The following is a 19,846-nucleotide window of genomic DNA, read 5'->3' as shown; positions in this document are numbered from 1 at the left end:
AAGTTATTTTGTAGTACGTTGTGTGAAGGCTAAGTTAATAGCAAGTTGAGAGTGATCTGCATATTGTAATTGCAAGTGGCTATAAGACTCATTAGGTTATTAAGATGTTATGACAACTTCAGGAGCAAAATTACAAAGTCATATTCTTCGGAAGCGTTGGAAATGAATTAACATTGTTCCTTTTTTTTTTTTTTTCTTTTTCTTTTTCTTTCCTTTTTTTTCCCTCACTAACCAGCCTTCTCACCCCAAGGTTAGGCTCTGACCAGAGAAAACCTCTGTGAACTGTGGTGGGAAACTGCTCTAAGTGGCTTAGTACCGTATTTAAATTGGCATTTTATCTTTTTCTGATTGTGCTGCTGGCCATGGGTCAGCCTCAGAATGTGCCGGAACTGAGAAGTGATTAGTGGGTACAAAGACATATATTGCTGATGTTAGAAATGTCTATATACAAAAGAAACTTGTAATCAATGCTCTTTCTCTGTTTTTCTATGTAACAAAATGATAAAGAAGTAAAAGAGATTTTTAACTTTCCATTTTAGACACTTTTACCAGTCATTTTTACTTCCAAAGACCTTATCAGGAGTAATTTGTTTATTTAAGTGACTTCAATATTTTTCTTTGTTAACCCTTCCTGTGCTGTGTTCAAACCACATACACTTTGTCTGTGCTGGTTTTAATGTTACAGTGATCCTTTTTGCTCCCACAGGGTTTGTTTTTATCACATTACAGCTCTTACTTGCATATAGCCTATGTGTGTACTTTGTGAGGGATGATGCTCTGGACTTTGTGTATTTATTCGTGTTTGGTTTATAGTCATTCTCCTTTGGACAGTTACAATGCATATTTGCTATCAGCTGTGCCATCACCTCAATCTTATAAACATGACACTGTGTGACAGCAGGGACAATCAGGTCCTGTAGGGTAAGGTGTCCATGGAAGGGGTTGAAAGGGGATGGATGTGCGTGCACCTTCCTGGATTCTTGTTTTGCTGTCGAGACACTCATGGGACAAGGGGTCCCACTCAAGGGGTGAGTGAGGGTGGCTCCTTGAGACAGAGGAAGGCAAAGAGAGGAGGAACTGCAACAGCAAAGTGGCTGCAGAGCTGTCCAAGGCTGCCAGACCTCCTTTGGCTGGGAGCCCGAGAGGTCTGTCCTGCTTTGAGCCATGGCTGAAGGCACAAACAGCTTGGTTTGTTAATGTCATCCACTGGACAGGTGCCCAGCTGCATATTTCTTCTTTAGAAGGCATCCTAAAACAAATGCATAAAAAATTTCAGGTAAAACAACCACTGTGTAAGTTGCAGCCATGTTTCTGCATTGCTCTGCACTCTGATGGTGCTTGGGCAGCTCAGTGGTCCTGAGAAAGCAAATTATACACCAGGTTAATCTGAATATATTTGGTACTAACTTACATAAATATCTGGTAATTTTCCCTTTCACTGACACTTTGCTATAGTGAAAAGCCATGCCAGATCTTTGTGCAACAGTGGGACAGAGCTTTGGTCCTGGGTCCTTGATTTTTAGAATGGGACAAAGGTCCTAAAGAGTACAAAACTTTCACTCGGGTGATCGAATCGGTCATCACAAAGTGCTGACACAAGTATCTAAGGAAGGTAGAGGAAACAGGTTAGAAGCATAGCATAAACGTGAGTATCACAATTTATCTTGATTTAAATTTGTATTGGTAGATATTGTAATTGGGAGATTAATATTTTTACTAAAGCATTTGATAGTTTTCATTTTTAAATGAATTTTGAGTCAGCAAACATGTAATGAATGGATGAAATATTGCAAATTAAAATTAGAGAATTCTTCAGTTTTGTCCTGTGATCTTGTTCTGTTTGCATTTTTTTTTGTGGTAAACATGTACAATAATAAAACATTTACTAAGAAAATAATGTATAAAATATTCAATTATTCCAGTTACTTAATGGGATTTAGGTTCCAGCACTATAGTTCCCTTGTGTGATACATTATTTTGTAGGTAGGCATTTTTTAAATGTTTTTGCAAAGATCAGGCTTGTGTAAAGGTAACTCCATACACTATGTGTGTATGAACTGTTTCAACAGGTTTCTAATACCAGAAATTTTGGGAAATCTCTTTGAAGAAAACTTCTGTTGTAATGGCATCATCCTGTCTACAGATTTGTGCATTCCTGCTGGCTTTAGCAGGATTCACCACATTACTTGTTACTAGCATGTCCAGCAGATGGAAAGTTTTGGACACCACGACAGAGCTGGTTACTGCAGACTGGGTTTCTGAAGGTCTTTGGATGGACTGTGCAACAACTGGTGTTGGATCAGTACAGTGCAAGAAGTTTCTCTACATGCTGAGTTCAGACCGTAAGTGGTCAAGGTATATGTTTATAAAATCCAAGGATTTATTCCTTCTTTCTGGACAGTGTGTTAGCAGGTTGGGGGGCACAGAGTGAGGCTGTCCCAGAGAATCTAGGTCCAGTATGGCCAAATCCTGTAGTGGTTGTAGACAGGTTAAAGGGCCACCATGAAACCAATGTTTCACCCTGCAGTTCAGCTCAGTCACTGCTGTGGCTTTGCTGCCCTCTCTAATGTGTTGACATAGAGGTATGTGTGATATACTGTTAATCTGAGGTTTTTTTTTTTTTTAATAGTTTTGGAAGAAATAGCATCTGTTCACTCAGTCTAGTTCTTCAATACAAGCAGATCATAGTTCCATGAGCACTGATGTTTGTTTGTGCTTTGGTGTGAGACAGGAATTATTAAATATTCCAGAACTAGTTTGATACTTTGTGCTAAACCTGTGTACCTGGGTATTTTTTCTGGAATTTCTCAGAGGTGGTGAGCTTAGACTAAAATATACCTGTGTGATGGATGCTTCTGTGTTTTCTATAGTCGACCATGCTAGCAGGGTAGTTTATCTGCAGCTAGAAAGAGAAGAAATATCTCAGTGGGGGCTGGAAAGTATTAGTTTGTATCATTCTGTATTTAAAAAATATCTTGCTGTAAACATTATCTTTTCAGTAAAGGACTGAGGGATTGACACTGAACTTCTTTCCTCAGCAACCTCAGTGTAGAAACAGTAAACTCATTATAGCTTTTGGAAATGGTACTTTGTTAAGCTTTCTGTCTTAAACAGAACCTTGCATTTATTCTTTTACAACTTTCTGCTTTGTGCAGTCACTTTATGAGTGATGTTAATATCATTTCTTCAAGTCTACTGTGCTTTATAATCAGGTTCCTGTTTGCTGTCATTGCTATTTGTCTGGACTCTTCCAGCAGATTTACCCTGAAGGTGCAGTGCTTAAACCCTAAAAGTACCATGTGTCACAGACTATGAACCTTGTTTTTCTTGATAGATGTGGATTTCCCTGGAGTAAGAGCTGCCTAACTGCAAAGGCAGATCTCTAAAGGGTGAGAATTTAACTCTCAAGGTTCAGCATGTTCATGGTTCTTCTGCAGGGCCCTCGCTTTGGTGGCCTCATCTGCCTTCATAATGAGGATGCCAGTTAAAGAATAAGTATCAGCATCCTGTAATGAGGCCAGAGTTTGTAGCCTCAAAAGGAGGCTTCCAAGAATTTTAAAAACATTGCTCATTGCATCAGAGGCAATGCCAGCTTTTCACATCATCCTGGTACCCATTCAGCTCCTCCCCAGGGCCTCCTCTGTGTAGATACCAGGATGCTTTAAGTTTGTGGGAATTACAGTGATAGGATGAGTCCAACAATGACAGTGTTTGGTTCAACCAATTGGGTTAGAACAAGCCCAAAGGAAAGCTCCCAAGCTGTGGAAGGTGCTGATGTGAAGCTGTCAGCACCAACTCTTAAGCCCTGCTGATGCAGATCCTCTTGCAGAGCAGTACTGGCTGTTATTCCCATTGCTCGACAAGCCACAGTTTACAAAATTCAGTGAAGAATAGCCTTATGTTCTTTAACACACTGGAGGGTGATTTCCTGGAGGGAATTACTAAAATGCTTGGTGCTGTATAGGAAAACCCATGCACTTCAGGTCTGCAGTTCAATCTTTTCTGTTTATATGTGTGCTTTATGACTGTCTGTTGAAATACATTTCTTAACTAGGAAGAGATTTTTTAAAAATTATACTCTTAATTTTTTATTTCTATCCTTGGCAGCAGTATAACAACCAGGGACACTTGATTCAAGGTCCCAACCATCTCACCTTTGAAAGTCCTCTCAGTAGAAGTGATTGCTGAGATCACCAGTGTAGCACCAGTGTATGGGTAAATTACCTGGAAACTCTTTGAAGGGCTTTTAATGAAATGCAGATACTCCAGGGTACTGGTACAGTATGTTCATTTTACTGTGCCATCATTTTTCAAGTTGCAGTAGCTTAGCAGAAGGAGGAAATTTTATAAGAGTCACCTGAGATCAATTCTTACCACACACTATCTGGTTTCCTTAAAAGATTGCAAGTTTAGAGCTGCACATGGTCACACTGCCAGACCTGGTCTGGTTTAAATCAATGGCAATGATCCTCTTGACTGCTGTGGGAGCCAAAATATCATAGTGGCACTGTAATACCCTTTGGCAGCTGAACCTACCAACCTACAGCATCAGCTCAAAGTGACCAGTGAATTTTGATGAAAAACAACAATCCCTGTTAGGGACAAATTGGGGCTCTCTCAAAGGCTAATCCTTCTGGTAGTGTTTACATAAATGCTGTGGATCTGTTACTATGTTGCATCATAGCAGAATTATTTTATGAAGAAACTCTGACTCCATTTCCTGGAGATAAGAGCAGGTTATCACTGCAGGGGATGGTTAACCTCATTTGGATCCACAAGTATTTTAAAGTATTAACATGAGTGGGTGATGTGAATTGAGTTTACCATTCTGTCTAGCCATGAGCAGAAGTAACTAAACTGAGTTTAACATATACTTTACCTAGAATAGCTTTTTATTTTAACCCTAAGGTATTCTAACAAACAGATGCAATTTGCTGATATGTATTATTTTTCTTATAGCTGTTTTTCTTTATAATTTTATTTCTTTTGAGACAGGTCTGTCACACTAGCTCCTCCATTTCCTTATATTTCAATTCCATGACACATATGTTATTACAATTGTAATACATTGTACAATTGTACAGTGTAAGTGGGACTGTTTTTAAGACTGAATGTGTTTAGCTATAGATCAATAGACAGTAAAATATTAATGGAAAACACTCATCCATAAACTTAACCTTCCTGAAAGAAGCTGGCAGTACAGTTGTGGATTACTTACGACCATGACTTCAAAAACTGTGCTAAATTTTCTAGCAGAAGTCTAAAGCTTCTGTTCTCAAGCTGTTTTATGTTTGAATCCTCAAGAGAATATTACACAAAAGCTTTTTTTATTTGACTGCAATAATAAAATTACAAGCAATTTTAATTTAGTGTAAAATTTAGTTGACATCAGAAAAGAGAGAGCAATAAAATATTTGCCTGTACTATCATTCTTACAAGGCATTTTGTAGAAATACTGACTGGACTTTCTAGGCTGAGAAAAAGAATAGGCTCATTTTTCACTTCCTATTAGAAAAAGAATTAATATTGTCACTTTTTTTACACACTAATATCTTTATCATGAACTGCTCCCACTTCTTATTGTCATGCCCAGTAAGCCTTATCTATGGGGAAAGAGCAAAGAGCAAAGGTAGACTCATTTTGGAGTGAAACCCAGAGATAAAACAGCAAGGAGGCTTCTGAAAGACTTCACTTGATTGTAATCTAATTATAAGGATATTTAACTGTTACTACTCACAAGCATGACTGCTGCGTTGGAAATTGTTGGCTTTCTTTTGTGCTTGGGTGGGCTGGCAGTTATTGGAGCTACTTTGCCAAATAATTACTGGAAAGTCTCCAGTATCCATGGTTCTGTGATCACAACATCTACATTGTTTGAAAACCTGTGGAAGAGCTGTGCAGAAGACAGCACTGGAGTATCCAACTGCAGGGATTTTGACTCTATGCTTGCACTGCCTGGTAGGTGACTTCGCGCAGCCTTGGTTATATTGCTTAAAATCTTATTGGCAAAAAACAGTAAGGCTTTTGTGTTGGTAATCTGGAAATACTGGAAAATAACTGGCCAAGGAGGACTTTGTTGGCTGAAGTAATAAAAATCTCTCAAGCAGCAGAATGTGTCAAGCATGCTAGGAAAGGCTATAAAATATGGCAAATTAAGTCGGTTGATCAAGCGTTTTACAGGCATTTAAAGTGGGTTGTAATCTCTTCTCTAGCATCTCATGGGATGTCTTAGTAGGAGGCATTTTTTAACTATTTATTTATTTGGAATTATTGTATAGACCTTTTTCTGCAATACTTCATAGCTAATGTACTTTAGCTGGAGTTCTTTAAGGTAGTAGGAAATACTGGTTTTAGCTGAAAAGTAGTAGTGGTTTTAGTGAGTTGAGACTGAAAATCATAGATAATCCAAGAAATACATGATTATATGTTATACATATTATATTATAGAAGGAGTATATGCTATAAATGAATATATGATTAAGTTTGTTAACTAATGCTAACTACTCTCAAGGTTTGTTAACTAAAGTCTATTTGGATTTGGATTTTGGTTTTAAATATCAAGAAATTTAGATCTGCTGGCTTTACTTCTCTGTATCAGTCTTGTGGTTGTCCTCAAATGCCCAACTAGGCAATATTCTGTGGATAGTAAGTTTGTCTATAGACAGTAAAGCTATTTTTTATTAATCTTGAATAATTCAGTCTGTAGATACTTATTTGGAATAAAAATGCCTTCCTTCTGGCTGAATCTGCCCTAACAGGTGGCTAAACTAAATAGGAGGATACTCCTAATCTGAGGAATGTGTAATATAGGATTAGTGGGAATGAGGTGTTAAATTCACTTTCTCCCTCAGTTTAAGTTAAAGGCTTGTTGTTGATCCGCTCTAACACTCACACAGCAATTCTCTGAAAGTGTGTCCAGTATTTAGGGAATAATCTGTGCTTTTCAGTCTTCTGTAAAAATTGCTTTTAGTGTGTGTGTGTCTGAAGAGGAACATAACCCTATTTAAACATCTTAGCCTCAGTTACAGCAGGATCATTCCATCAGACATTATCCTCTGCAGAGCACTTATGCCAGTGTGCACCAGCACTGCTGGGTTAGTAGCTGGACTTGATGATCTGAGAGATCTTTGCCAGCCTTAATGATTCTGTGATTTTATTTGGTTCTTGTAAAGACCACTCCAAGGGCTGGTTTGTAGCTTACTGCCACTGACTGCAGGCAGCATCTTGTCATTGATGTGTTTACATGGGGTGTTGCCTCTGAGAGTATGTGCAGATTTGGGCCATGGGCCTGCAAGAGATCAGCATCTGCAGAGAAAAGTGGGTTTGAAAGAACCTGGTGGGGGTCAGAAAACAGCATCATGTCAAAGCAAACAGAACAGAAGGCAAGCAACAGCAGGGCTCCTGAGAGTACAGGTAACAACACAGAGCCAGCAGGCAGGAGAAAAGTGGGGCCAGAAAGTAAATGACTGGAACAAGCTCTGAAGTGAAGTTGTGAAGATTAGGTTTGAGCTGTTGAAAAGGAGATCAATCCTGTAGTTGAGAACGTGGCAGTATAGTTGAGGGGTAAAGGAGGGGGGAAGGGGAAGGGAAAACCAGCTTGCAAAACTGTGAAGATAAAACATTTTCATAAAGGAAAGCTGAAAAAGAAAAGTCAGAAGGCACTAGATGGTAGCAACATTTGAAAGGATGGCTGGGCAAAGCAGGGAAGAGGAAGAAAATGGATTTGGTAAAAACACAGGCTCAACAGACAGTGGGACCTCTGAGAAATATCCATAGCACTTGCAGATATGAACCAAGGCAGATTAAAAATTACCATGGTTTAGGTGTGTTTCAAATTCCTGTTTAGAAACTGAGCTGAAACTGCTGCGAGGATGCCAGGGACTGGAGGGAGGGCAAAAAGAAAAAACAAAAGTGTCTTTGTTACCTCTCATCAGAATGATGTCTCATCAGACAATGAAGATTTTCCATGCAAGTTTCGTTATTGGCAACTGAGCAGTGTGGAATACTTCTGGATTTTGCTTTATGTATGGGAAAAGTCAGATTTGGTTCTTTGAAACCAATTTAATGCTTTTGAGTTCACTAAACCATTAGTCTAAATGACAAATATTTGAAGTGAGGAGCTTTTTAAATGCAATATTGCACAAGACTGAAACCATGATTGGCTACTCCAAATAGTATACTATACTGTATATATATATGTATACTCCATATACATTGTCTAGTCACAACTAAATCAAACATTTAATATAACTAGTTGCCAAAGCTTTTTAAACTCCATCCCCCCCCGCTCTTCTTTTTAAGGTTCCATAGGTGTTTTTCCAATGACAGGATTTGGGGATAATTTTTTACAATTGGTGTGACTAATAAAATGAACTGACTTTGTATTTTGTTAAATAAGCTAAGTTTAAAATTAAAAATTGTGTTTTCTGAATTGTGAGCTAAGGTGCACAGTTAAGGTAGTTGAGGTTATGGTATTGTGGCACAGTTGTATGAAATCCCTTTCCCATTGGATTGGAAGCAAGGCTATGCTTGTGTGTCCTGGAAAGAGATGGGGAGTCCCATGTAACATTGCAGGAGTCCCCAGGACCTGAAATGTGAGTGTGTGTGAAATGTGGACCCCACTGGGTGATTGCCATGGTGTAAGATCCCAAGCCTGAAAGCAGTGTTGTGGAGTACTTACCTTAACAGTATCTTCTGCAGGCAAAAACCTTGAACTGTTAGTGGTGTTTTGAGGGGTCTTTCCACTTTTACTACTGTCTTCATTTTTTTCCACAAAAAAATTAAAATTAGAGCTTAACAAAGCATTAACTCCTCAAATTATTTTAGCCTTTAATTCTGTGTATTTATCTCATGAGTGCTTATTGCTATTTTGGTAACTCTTAAGCTTGTAGGACCAGTACTCTTAAGCCACATTAGGCTGAGTTGGAGTGTGAGTGCCACTTTGCCTCCTGTCTCTCTGTCTGATTTTTGTTGTCTGGAGCTCACTCTGCTACAGAACTAGACTAGGTTATCGTGGAGGACATGGAGATGGTCAGGGAGCAAGAGCCTGAATGCTGGTATCAATGATGTGAGTGTCCAGCTGGGATCAGGTCTGACCCTTCTGATGTATGATTAAAATCATAGAGTCATAGAATCATTTAGGTTGGAAGAGAACTTAAAGATAATCAAGTCAACAAAGTTAGCAGTTGTGACCCTGCCAGATTGTGATGCTTTATCTCTCAACAAAGGTGCCGAAGTGCCATTTGACCTGGAGCCTGCCAAATGCAGGGTGCCATTTTAAAGGAGTCCAAAGTCCCCGTTTCACCTTCTTTCTTAGGCTGATTAATAATCCAGTCCTGGTTTTTGTGCAATTGATACCAGGATGTGAAGACCAGGAGTTTAAAGGATGCAGAATTGCCAGCATACCAGATTCCTTAATGTGCCCACAAGCAGCTGTAACCTCTCCACAAGACAATGTCTTAGGAGGAGTGCTGCAGCTCTCAGATGCACTCACCTCCTGTTTGTTACACCAAGTTTGAAGTGCACTGCTAGCTTGAGCACAATTCTTTCCTATCCCTCCCTGGAAGCAGCAAAGCTGGCACCTTCCTCCAGTTCCTCAGTAGTGCCAGAGCCTTGCACACCTTGACCATCACCTGGATTTCAGATGTGTCCTGTGCACTCATCTGTGCACGTGTCAGGAATTGAGAGGACTTGTGTTACCGCTGAAGATGAACAGATCACACGGACACAGGTCGAGGTGTGGTGAAGAGAAGAGAGAGTTTATTTTTCCCTCCAGGATTTATAGGCTCCTGACCACAGCCAGGGATTGGGTGGTCAGGATAACACTTTCTCACTGCACTTGGCCATGAGAGATGCCCATCACAAGACGTGTAACAGAAAGAATGTACACATATCTATGTTTATAGTTACTGTCCTGGGAAAGTCTTTAGAAAACCATGTCAGCAAGCTCAGAAGCTGAGTTTTCAGGGTGACAGACTTGTGAGCAGGAGACTCTTTCCTGCTCCTGCAAATGACCATGTGTACCACTAGGCATTTTCACAGGAATGTAAGGGATGAGTAGCTTGCTGTAGTTTTTCAGGATTTACTAAAGACACAAGAGGATTTACTGAGCTTATAAGGTGTAGGCATAGTTAAACTCTCAAATCTGTTTGACTTGAAGGCTAAACACACAGGTTTGGAGGCTTCTCTGAACCATATGAAAAAGTTGGACAAGATTCACTCATTACTGCACTTGTTAATTTTGTCACCTCCTTTAATCACTTCTTTTTTTTTTTTTTTTTTTTCCCAGACAAGATTAATGTAATTTCTATATAGATCCTGATTTGTTGTCTCTTTTTCTGTTTTAGCTCACATTCAGGCATGCCGTGCCCTGATGATTACTTCCATCCTTTTGGGATTTGTAGCTGCAGTATTCTCACTGCTTGGTATGAAATGCACAAACATTGGGTTGAGTGATGAAGATGGAAAAATGAAGTTTACTGTCACAGGAGGATTTCTTTTTATTTTAGGAGGTAATATTGAAGCTGAAATGAGAGCACTATTGATACTTTTAATTGCTTTCATAGCCAGACTAAATGAAATAAACTTGTTCTTGTTTTAAATCTGTTACAGCCATTGAAGGAATCATTCACTTGTGTGCTTTTCAAACTTTTTCTGGTAGGTCTCTGCTCCATGGTGGCTATTTCTTGGTATGCTGCAATGGTTACTGCTCAGTTTTTTAATCAACTGTACGCTGGAACCAAGTAAGTTAATGTATCTGTCATACCAAACTCCATTGTTTGTTAGACAGCTGCTCCAGATTTTCAGAGCCTGGATGGATCCAATTATCCAGTCCTACAGGAGGGAAAAATTGTATTCAGGGAATTTTTTCACCTCAGAGTTGTTGGTGGGGAGGGAGGAGAGTTCTTTTCTGGAAGAGTTAGTGAATGTGTGAGGAATACCAACCCTGCATCTGAGGGGGTTTTGTACTGTGTTTGCATTTTCTTGAGAGACTCAAATGCACATCTCAATGTTATGAAGAAGAAAAAGTAAAATTCTTAAATCTGCTTTGGCATTTAGACCAAAAGAGGTACAAAACTCAAGTTCTGGTTTGAATAAAGTACCTTAGATGTACATGTGAGGGAAAATCACATACAAAGCTTGAGTTTTGTGCTAGTGGCCTGCAGAGAAATCTGCTGCCTGGCTTACATATGTTAACAGCTCAATATTTGTTTGCCTTATGAGTTAAAACGAGGTAAAATTTGTGGGATTATCAGCTAGTGCAGTTGCATACAAACAAGTTTCGAGGTATAAAAGCCCTTGGTCTTTGTCTGATATGAAAGTAACAGTTGTCAAAACCAAATGGCAGCTTATGGTACCTTATCTAGGTGCCCTGTTCAGCAATGAGGAACAGAGGTAGAGGTGGCTGGGCCTCTCCTTCAGAGAGGGGGGGAAAGGAGAGGGAAAGATACTGTCTGTGGAATATGAGACATCTGTAATATACTTCTACCAAGTATATAATTCATAGATCAGTAAACTATAAATCGTTAGTTGCTAGGTTCATATTTGAAGTGTTTTGTAAGTTCCCGCCCAGGAATCAGTTCAGGGAAGTCAGAGGTGAAGTGCTTTGTGATAAATCAAAGTACTTTAAGCAACTGCCTTTATTGTTTGTCAGTTTTTCCTGTGTTTTCAATGAAGTGCTTAGAAAGAAATTGTATTTGTGCAGTTACTTTTTGTTGCTTTATATCCCCTTGAGAGAATTATATGAAGGGTAATAAATACATTAGAGAACTGAAACAACCGTTGATAAGGAATTTCGGTTAGTTGGATAGTTGGTGTGTTTTATAGTTACCTGCTATAGCTTTGGGGCTTCAATATAAATGCCTGTTAATCAGTTACCAGAAGGTTTGCATTCAGTAGCTAAAGAACTATTTTATATATATTTTTTAATATCTAAACTTCATATTTAAGCTATTGATTCACTGAGCAGTCCTTGATGAATTAAGTTTGATCACTGGTAAAGCTGGACATGGAGTCTGTGAGACAGGTTTAAATTCACTTGCATTCCAGTATTGATCATCACTCTTAAGGGACTGGCAAATCTGGTTTTTCAGATTGTATTTTCTGGTCTGACTTCAGCAAATTAGTGAAGTTGACCTTTGCTAATTCTTAGAGGAGTTTCTCCTACAGCTCTGAAGGCAAATTAAGTTCTCCTGCAGATGTCTTTTATATATTTTGCTTTGGTATGACATCTACAGCATTTTTGTCTGCAGGTGACAGGTGAGCAGAAACGACTGTAGGCACTGGGCAATGTGCAATTTGTACTCCTGGGTTTTTCTGATAATGACTCTCTGCCTGTTCTGTGTTTGGAAGTACCTAAACCAGTGGAGACCTTGTGGCTCCCATGTGTGATGAGAACACAGAGAGCTGTGAACCTGTGTAAACCTCTGAAACCCTCCTGTTAGCAAAGAATTCCAGAATCAGAAGCTTTGACACTTTTAAATAATTGTGTTTCCAAGTGGAAAGAAAGCACAAATCTCAGGTTCCATGATGCCTTCAATGCAGTCCATGACACTTATTTTGCCCTGATATTTGGGATCTCAGACCAGAGATGTACAGGTGGATTATGGATATAGTTTTTTTCTGATCATAAAAATTTGTTTTCCTCTTTGTATGAAACTCCTGTCAGACTTTTCCAGGCTCAGTTGTGTCTAGTCTTTGGAACAAATTCATTATTATTGAATTCCTTGGACTGGACTAGGGGGTTTCCTGAAAGGTATAGTTTTGTACAGTAAAGTAGGGAGATATTTTTTTTTCAGCCTGTGACATTCATAAATGCCTTTCAGCCATACAGCCACAGAGGGTGCTGGATATCCTTTAGGATATCTAAGTTTGAAAACTAGCTCTATACAACCAGCTACTTGTGACTTAATGTCGTGTCCATAGAAAACTGATATCTGTGGTCTGCCTTTTCTCAGCATATGACAGTAAGATCTGAATCATTCAGTTTCACAAAATCATTTCAGTGACACAGCCAATAAAAGGGCAAAATAAATGTTGTGGATTGCACAGAAGGTGTGTCATTATTATTTATCATCAACAATTTGTTAAATATACACAATTATTTATTGCTACTTATCTTTATGTTGCTTAGTACTCTCTGTACTGTCTCTAATTTGGCAGAGCAACTCTATACAAATAGAAGTTTTACTGAGCAGACACAAAGCCAGATCTGTTCTCTGTTAACTCTTGAAGTGCCTTTCAGTCAGCTGATCTCTACACAGATTAGAATTTGTTTGCATAACAGGCTTTGTGATCCTGTTATAAGCTGTTTCCATAAAATCTTTCATGTTTCAGGTATGAACTAGGAGAAGCTCTGTACTTAGGCTGGGCTGGATCTATCCTTTATATACTTGGTGGGATCTTACTGACCTGTTCGTGCAGAGGGAAGGAAAACCAGAATTACAGGTAATTTTGGATTTGTCAGTTGAAGTAGCAGCTGTTCTATCTGTGCTCTATTCTGTCTCTCTCTCACCCCCTGGTATGAATATGTGTAAATTACAAACAGGCATGTCACAGACTGGTGATGGCAGAGGATGCTGTACCAAACACTTGTACCTCCCAGAAAGGGCACTTGATGCATCACCATCAGCAGTCACCTCTAACTTGTATTTGGTAATTCTGGGCACTGCTGATGGTGAAAATGTGTAGTGAAAGAGCAAACTGCTGCCAAAAGAAAAGTATATAGAACCCCATAATGTATTACAATCCTGTTTCTCTGCAGTACTCACTGTGACTAAAATATTCAAACACTTCAATTTGCAGAAAGTGTAAAGGCATTTCCCAAAGCACATGGAATTGATCACTAGAAACTTGGCTGTTTTCTTGTTCTTTATGGAAATGTCTTGTCACACATCAGATCAGGAAAGGTTTCTGGCCTCAATATTTAACTTTCCCTGCATTTCTGTTTCAGTTTTGAATTTTTACACATACAGAAGGCCTCTTTTTGAAGGAGAGGGATGAAACAGGCAGAAATAGCAGAGGTCCATGTCTAACAGAACTCAAATAGCTTGGAGGTTGTAGTAGCTCAACTTGAGAGGATATGAGAGAATATGCAAGGAAGAAGCATATTCACTGTTGGTGTGTTTAATCTTGGGAAAATTATTTAAAAATGTAGTAAGTGAGTGTTCCTCTGACACTCCATTGCCTAATCTGAAACCGTTTCTGTTTTATGGGAATACTTCATCAGCCACATTGGACTTTAGATCTTGCTCACCTTACTTTGATACAAAGTACCAAATGTCCTGAAATGTCCTGAAAATCAGGTAAAACTGATTTATGAAATAGAAGTTCAGTGTGATGAATGACAGTTGAAGAGGTTGGGTTCAGATACTTGTGTTTTCTTTCTTTGTCATCTTGATTCCTGTATTAAAACCTGCAGCTTGTACAAAGGTGCTGAGGGCTTCTGCTTGAAGTCCTTGACTGAAAAGCCTCGAGGAAGAGCACATGTGAGTTAAGAATCCAGAGTGTGGTTGGGGTTATGAGAGAGATGGGCTGTGCAGCCCACCAGGGACCCCACCTATTCCCCCTTAGCTACCAGAACAATGAGAACTGGAGGCCTCTAATTTCTGCCCTGTTGTGAAGAATATGCTATTGGTGGGTTGGATACAAAACTAACAGAGTAACTTCTAAATATGTGAAACCATGGGCATGTGTCTAACACCTATTATTTTGTATCTTTTTTTCTTGATTTACAGTCCCAAGAAATATGCATATTCAGCAGCCCAGGCAGCTATTCAGCCACACATGTACCCCAGGAGCTCTGAGACGGTCATAAGCAACAAGGAGTATGTCTGAGCTTCCATTCTGCATCACCTGTAGCATTAGTGGGTTATGAACTCAAATAAAGAAGTCAACTGCTTCTTTATTCCGGTTCCAAATTGCAATCCTATGCCTTAATTTGGAGCAGTACCAGGAGGAGGTATGGTTTTCAATGTAAATAGGAACGGTTTTCAGATGTAAACAGCTTTCTACAGAAGATGCCATGATGTGAAATCCTGTGGCATGAAGGTTTTCTGCATGCTGAGAAGCCTGGTAAAATTTAACCAGTGCGCAGTATATGCTGACACTCAAGAGCAATGGTTTCTATTTCAGCTGACTCAAACATGTGGAACTGATAGCTGTATCTGACTGCAAGTTCATATGCCTCACAGTTAGAAATGTGTTGTGTTTTCATTAATGTTTAGCTTCCTTATTTTGTTAGCAGCTTAAGCTTTTGACAAGAAATAAACTTTGTTCCACAGACTGAAACAGATTTTTTGACGAGTGGAATCCTCTAATAAGGATATTATGTTATACTGAAATTCTTATTACATATGATGGTCAAGGTTTATAAAAGCTACAAAAATTTTTCTAGTGACCACTCACCTTCAAATCTGCAGATGTGCAACAAATTTCTTTCTGGCTGTAATGCAGATACAGAAGATAAACTATACAAAATGAACAAAAGACATCTGGGAATGGAGAAAGCATCTGGTGTGAAAATGCCTTATGGTAACTAAAATGATAGCCTGAATTTTTATTTCTGTGTTTTTCATTTCCTTTATTAAGGAGCTTTTAAAATAACATGACTTTAACTTTGGGCAGTCTTTAACTTTGGGAACTTTTACTGCATCTGAATTGTCTAATTCATGTAATTCCCCAGTGGTTTTATCTTCTGATAATGTTCCATCATTAGAATTTCTGCCTTAAACTAGTCCACTGCTGGGAGCATATGTTTACTTTGTGTGAGCACTTAGGCAGATGGCAGTGAGCTAATTTAATTTATATTTATGCTTTCAGCAAGGTGGAATGGAATTTCACCCTGCAGGTTCTCAGGTTCCATAACTTGTCCCTTTTAAATTACAAATGTATTCATACAGTTTGACAAAACTCTGTTTTGAATGGCCAATGATAAACACTCAGCAGACTGATCTGGAAGTTTCATGAGGTTCCCTTGGTGGCCCAAAAGATAATTTTGGAGGGCAACCTGAAAACAGTGTCAGCAGAAATGATTTAGCCGTGGTGCTTGCATGCAGGAACAGCTGACTTGTAAACTGACACATTAAGGCATGAACTGGGCACTGCTTGGCTTAGTAAGTAAAGCTAAAAGGAGTGGGGATTACTTCTAGATTGCCAGTTTCATCTTCTTCCCTCCACTACCATCTGCAGTTTTTCAAATCATTCCTTTGGTGTTTTAGAGAAGAATTTCAAAAGCTGAAAAGGCACTTAGCCTGCATGGTGGGAGCTGAACTCCCTACCATCATCTGTATATCCTGCCTTCTGGATTTTTGGGTAATTTGTTAAGGTACTTTGGTCTAGTTGAACATAAGGAAAATTGCAGAGACAAAGCATCAACCACTGTCAGTTTTCCACCAAAGGTTGTGTCAACTCATTAACATAAATTATGATCCAGCAGGTGAGAGGGAAGTTCAGAACTTCCTTGGTCTGGCATCATGTCTTCTAATGGCATTACTGGGAAGTTTAATTAAATACAGGAATAAAATCCTGGTGCTCTTCCTTCATTCAGTACATTGTTACCACATTCAGTGTCACTGAGGGCAAAATAACTGCTAAAGATTCCATGCCTGGTTTGTTTACAGTCCTTCCAACCATTTTCTATTTCTGCTGTTTTCCCTGCTTTTCTGTCCTGTTTCTATACATTACCAACAGAAATGCACTGAATGAATTTAATGAGCCATCTACTCAGTCATAATATATATATTATATATATCAGGGGATAAAGTGTTTTACACACAGGTGATTTAGGAAGTGATTTTTTTTTTTTTTTTTTTTGAAGTCTGTAGCAAGACACTTCACTTTCTTTAAAGTATCTTCACACATTGCTATTTTTACGTCCTTTGCTCAGCAAAGCAGACTGCAAATCTTCTTCATATTTCTGCAGCTGAGACCAAAATCCTGCATTCGGTTCTGCTACAGGTCTGGCAGCTTTCACAGCCTAGAGAACAGGAGAGACATGGTAGAAGCAAGGTATCCTGCATTTGTGGGAGTCATGCAAATGAACTTTGAACTTAAAATTTTGAGAAGATTTACTTTGGTTTTGATTTGACTCCAGAGCAACAAACAGCTATTTTGGTGAGCTGACTTCACTCTGTGCTTGCTAGGAACTGGCACCTGGGCCCGATTACAGAACGGATTCGTGGGCAAGACACGAGACAGAGCTGTTGATTTGCTGGAAATGGGAAAGTCTCTCACCAAGAGCCGTGACACTGCTCATGTTTAAGATGATAGTGTGAAACCTGGTCACTCTGCAGTCTCTAAATTAAGCAGATTGGCTATCTAAAGTGATACACCTGACAAGTGGGTGAAGACTGAAAACCCATAAAGCACAAGTAGTTTGTATTGCACAGGCTTCCTGGGAAAGCTGCCGTGTCATTGCTCATAGGAATCCAGCTCTGGCTGATAGCAAGCAGGTCCTGAGGCATGCAGGGCTTAACAGGATTGTCTCTTTGCTGTGTGGAGCAAACCCTGCAGAACAGTTCCTGCACCTACTCACTGTATGAGTCCTCACTTGTCATGGCTGGGCAAACAATAGAGAAAATGTTCACTAAGCAACCAGCTTTGTACGTTTGCTACCTGTGCTTAAAGCCTGCTTGCATTTCTATTTATGTTCATCCTAGAAACCTCACACTGAAAACTTATTAGACCAAGCTGGGCACGAAAAAACTTACAGGGGATTGTTTATTCAAATGTTGAATCTCTGTATAAATGGTGGGGGCAGGTGAAAGCACCAAAATAATTCTACAAGAAATCATCATTACTCATAAGAAACATTGCATTTCTTCCCCAAAAGAGCAGTAAATAGGAATCTGGCTGTAGGCACACTACCTCGAAGGCGTCCTTGAGGGAGAGCTGCCGGTGTCTCATGAGATACGCGGTGCAGATGGCAGCGGAGCGGCTGCGGCCGTTCTTGCAGTACACCAGGCACCTCCCGCCGGCCCGCACGGCCTCCTCGATAGCGGCTCCGCACGGCTCGAAGAACCGGGCCAGCTCCTCGGCCGGGTCATCGAACACGGGCACACGGATCCCGCGGATGTGCCGCAGGCTGGGGAACGGCTGCTGCCGGGTGACATTCACGCACAGAGTGATCCCCTCCCGCAGCAGCAGCTCCTCGTCGCACGCCGCCCTGGCCGTGCCCAGCAGCAGCGAGGAGGTGACCGGGCACAGCTGGAGCATCGGCGGACACGGCGCTCCCGACACGGCCCTGCCCTGCTATATTTATCCGCTCCTACGGGCAAAGAGGCTCCGGCAGGTCCTAGCGCCGGCTGCATCCCGGGAGCTGCTGCGCTTGGGAAGCTGGAAGCGCTTTCAGAGCCCACAGCTCAATTGTAAAGCCAATGGATCTGTGCAGTCGCTACCCCCAGAGCAGCTGCTTACCTGCTGTGTTCTGCACGGGAATGCTGCCGTGCTGTCGGTGCAGTGATGCAACGCTGAAATTGTGTCAGGGCGGGATTAGGTTGGAGATTAGAAAAAGGTTCTTCATCCAGAGAGTTGTTGGGTACTGGAACAGGCTCCACAGGGCAGTGGGCACAGCACCAAACCTGAGTTCAAGAAGTGTTTGAACAATACTCTCGGGCACATGGTGTGACTCCTGGGGATGTTCTGTGTGAGGCCAGAAGCTGGACTCCATGACCCTTGGGCATGCAATCAGCATATTCTGTGATTCTGTGATTCTGTGATTCTGTGACTCTGATCTTCTCCAGAGCATCTCGATGCCACTTGCCTACAACAAAAGCGTCTTTTGAGTGCCCAGAAAATGATTTACTAGGCTGGCCAGATAGCGTAGAGCTAATCTTTCTGGACTTCAGTAGAATTGCTGGTGTGCTGCGAGGGCAGAGAGTATCTTACACCAGAGTGTGCTGACATGGGTTTGAACTGCACAGGACAGGTGGGGATGGGCCAAGGGCAGCCAGGTGAAGGTCACATTGGCCAGTGCTGGGCAGGTGCTGCTCACAGGTGCCAGCTGCTTCCTGGAGGCTCAGCTGCTTCAACCATTGGCTTTCAGGCAAAACAGGAACATTTGGCTGATATTTGCTGCTGACACAAAAATGTACCTGAACTGTTGCAGCAGCAGAGCACAGACAGGTGTGAAATGCAGCGCCACTCATTAAGGAATTTAAAGTGATGAGCTTTTATTTGACCATGGAGGAAGGAGAACTCGACCTGCCACACACCTTCCATGATTTGTCACTGGCAGCCTGTCAGTGAGGTGCTGGCTCTGGGGCCAAAGGAGTCGGCTCTCTGACACAGGAGCACGGTGTCCCCTCCTGTTACCCAGCACATGGCTCAGCTCCCACATGCAGGCTTATTCATCTGCCCCCTTGCTTCCTGTGCTCAGGGCATGTGGCTGGTGCAAGGCCAGGTTCAGGCTGGGATCCTGCAGCTGGAAAGGTGAAAACTCAACAGGAGACCCCAGCAGCATGGGGAGGGCTCCTGGATTCCCCCACAGCCACTCTTACCAGGGATTTTGGATGTTCCCTGGCAGTAGCTCTTGCCCAAATTAGCATTTCTGTGGCACACCCCTTATTCCCAGGCCATGATGCTGGCATTCAGGCAAGGAACCTTTCTGCAATCACTGCCAGAGACTTCCTTGTGGGACAGGCATATGACAATTCCCCACACTGGAAAAGAGCCAGCTGCTGCCTCTGACAGAGGCTCATCTCTCTTCTGCCTGCACTCATCAGTGGGCTTTCTTGGGCCCTTGCAGAGGGTCCCTGGGTGGTGCTTTATGGCACACTCCAGTTCATACCAAAACCATAATCTTTATTTTGCATGGCATCACCCTTGTTGTGCCATGAACCCTCCACTG

At 40.9% G+C, this 19,846-nt stretch overlaps 2 protein-coding genes across 5 annotated transcripts; one reads left to right on the top strand and one right to left on the bottom strand.

Moving 5' to 3' along the window:
• Positions 1-1,490: 1,490 nt before the first annotated feature.
• LOC131581681 (claudin-15-like) lies at positions 1,491-15,282 on the top strand. 4 transcript variants are annotated; one of them, XM_058844217.1, is made up of 6 exons: positions 1,491-1,645; positions 2,206-2,342; positions 10,347-10,511; positions 10,661-10,742; positions 13,336-13,446; positions 14,736-15,282. In XM_058844217.1, exons 2-6 carry the CDS (start codon positions 2,273-2,275, stop codon positions 14,833-14,835), a joined length of 528 nt encoding a protein of 175 aa, XP_058700200.1. In that variant the 5' UTR covers positions 1,491-1,645; positions 2,206-2,272; the 3' UTR covers positions 14,836-15,282. The 4 variants fall into 4 exon arrangements, with proteins under 4 accessions (XP_058700200.1, XP_058700196.1, XP_058700198.1 ...); XM_058844213.1 differs by having other exon boundaries at positions 1,496-1,645; positions 2,070-2,342; XM_058844215.1 differs by having other exon boundaries at positions 1,535-1,645; positions 2,144-2,342.
• Positions 15,283-16,722: 1,440 nt separating this feature from the next.
• On the bottom strand, positions 16,723-18,253 carry DUSP28 (dual specificity phosphatase 28). Its single transcript, XM_058844218.1, has 2 exons — positions 17,866-18,253; positions 16,723-16,975 (listed from the first exon to the last, which is right to left on the bottom strand). The coding sequence occupies exons 1-2, from the start codon at positions 18,211-18,213 to the stop codon at positions 16,853-16,855; spliced, it is 471 nt and encodes a 156-aa protein (XP_058700201.1). The 5' UTR covers positions 18,214-18,253; the 3' UTR covers positions 16,723-16,852.
• Positions 18,254-19,846: the final 1,593 nt, after the last annotated feature.

The sequence above is a fragment of the Poecile atricapillus genome, chromosome 8 (assembly GCF_030490865.1).
Source record: "Poecile atricapillus isolate bPoeAtr1 chromosome 8, bPoeAtr1.hap1, whole genome shotgun sequence".
Taxonomy (NCBI): Eukaryota; Metazoa; Chordata; class Aves; order Passeriformes; family Paridae; genus Poecile; species Poecile atricapillus.
Note: the sequence above shows the minus strand (reverse complement) of the source record. Positions and strands in the feature narration are given on the sequence as shown.

Coding starts and splice junctions, on each gene's coding strand:
- LOC131581681 (XM_058844213.1), top strand. CDS start 2,123: ATGGCATCATCCTGTCTACAGATTTGTGCATTCCTGCTGGCTTTAGCA. Junction 2,343..10,346: donor CTACATGCTGAGTTCAGACC/GTAAGTGGTCAA, acceptor TTTCTGTTTTAG/CTCACATTCAGGCATGCCGT. Junction 10,743..13,335: donor CAACTGTACGCTGGAACCAA/GTAAGTTAATGT, acceptor TTCATGTTTCAG/GTATGAACTAGGAGAAGCTC.
- DUSP28 (XM_058844218.1), bottom strand. CDS start 18,213: ATGCTCCAGCTGTGCCCGGTCACCTCCTCGCTGCTGCTGGGCACGGCC. Junction 16,976..17,865: donor CCCTCAAGGACGCCTTCGAG/GTAGTGTGCCTA, acceptor CCTGTTCTCTAG/GCTGTGAAAGCTGCCAGACC.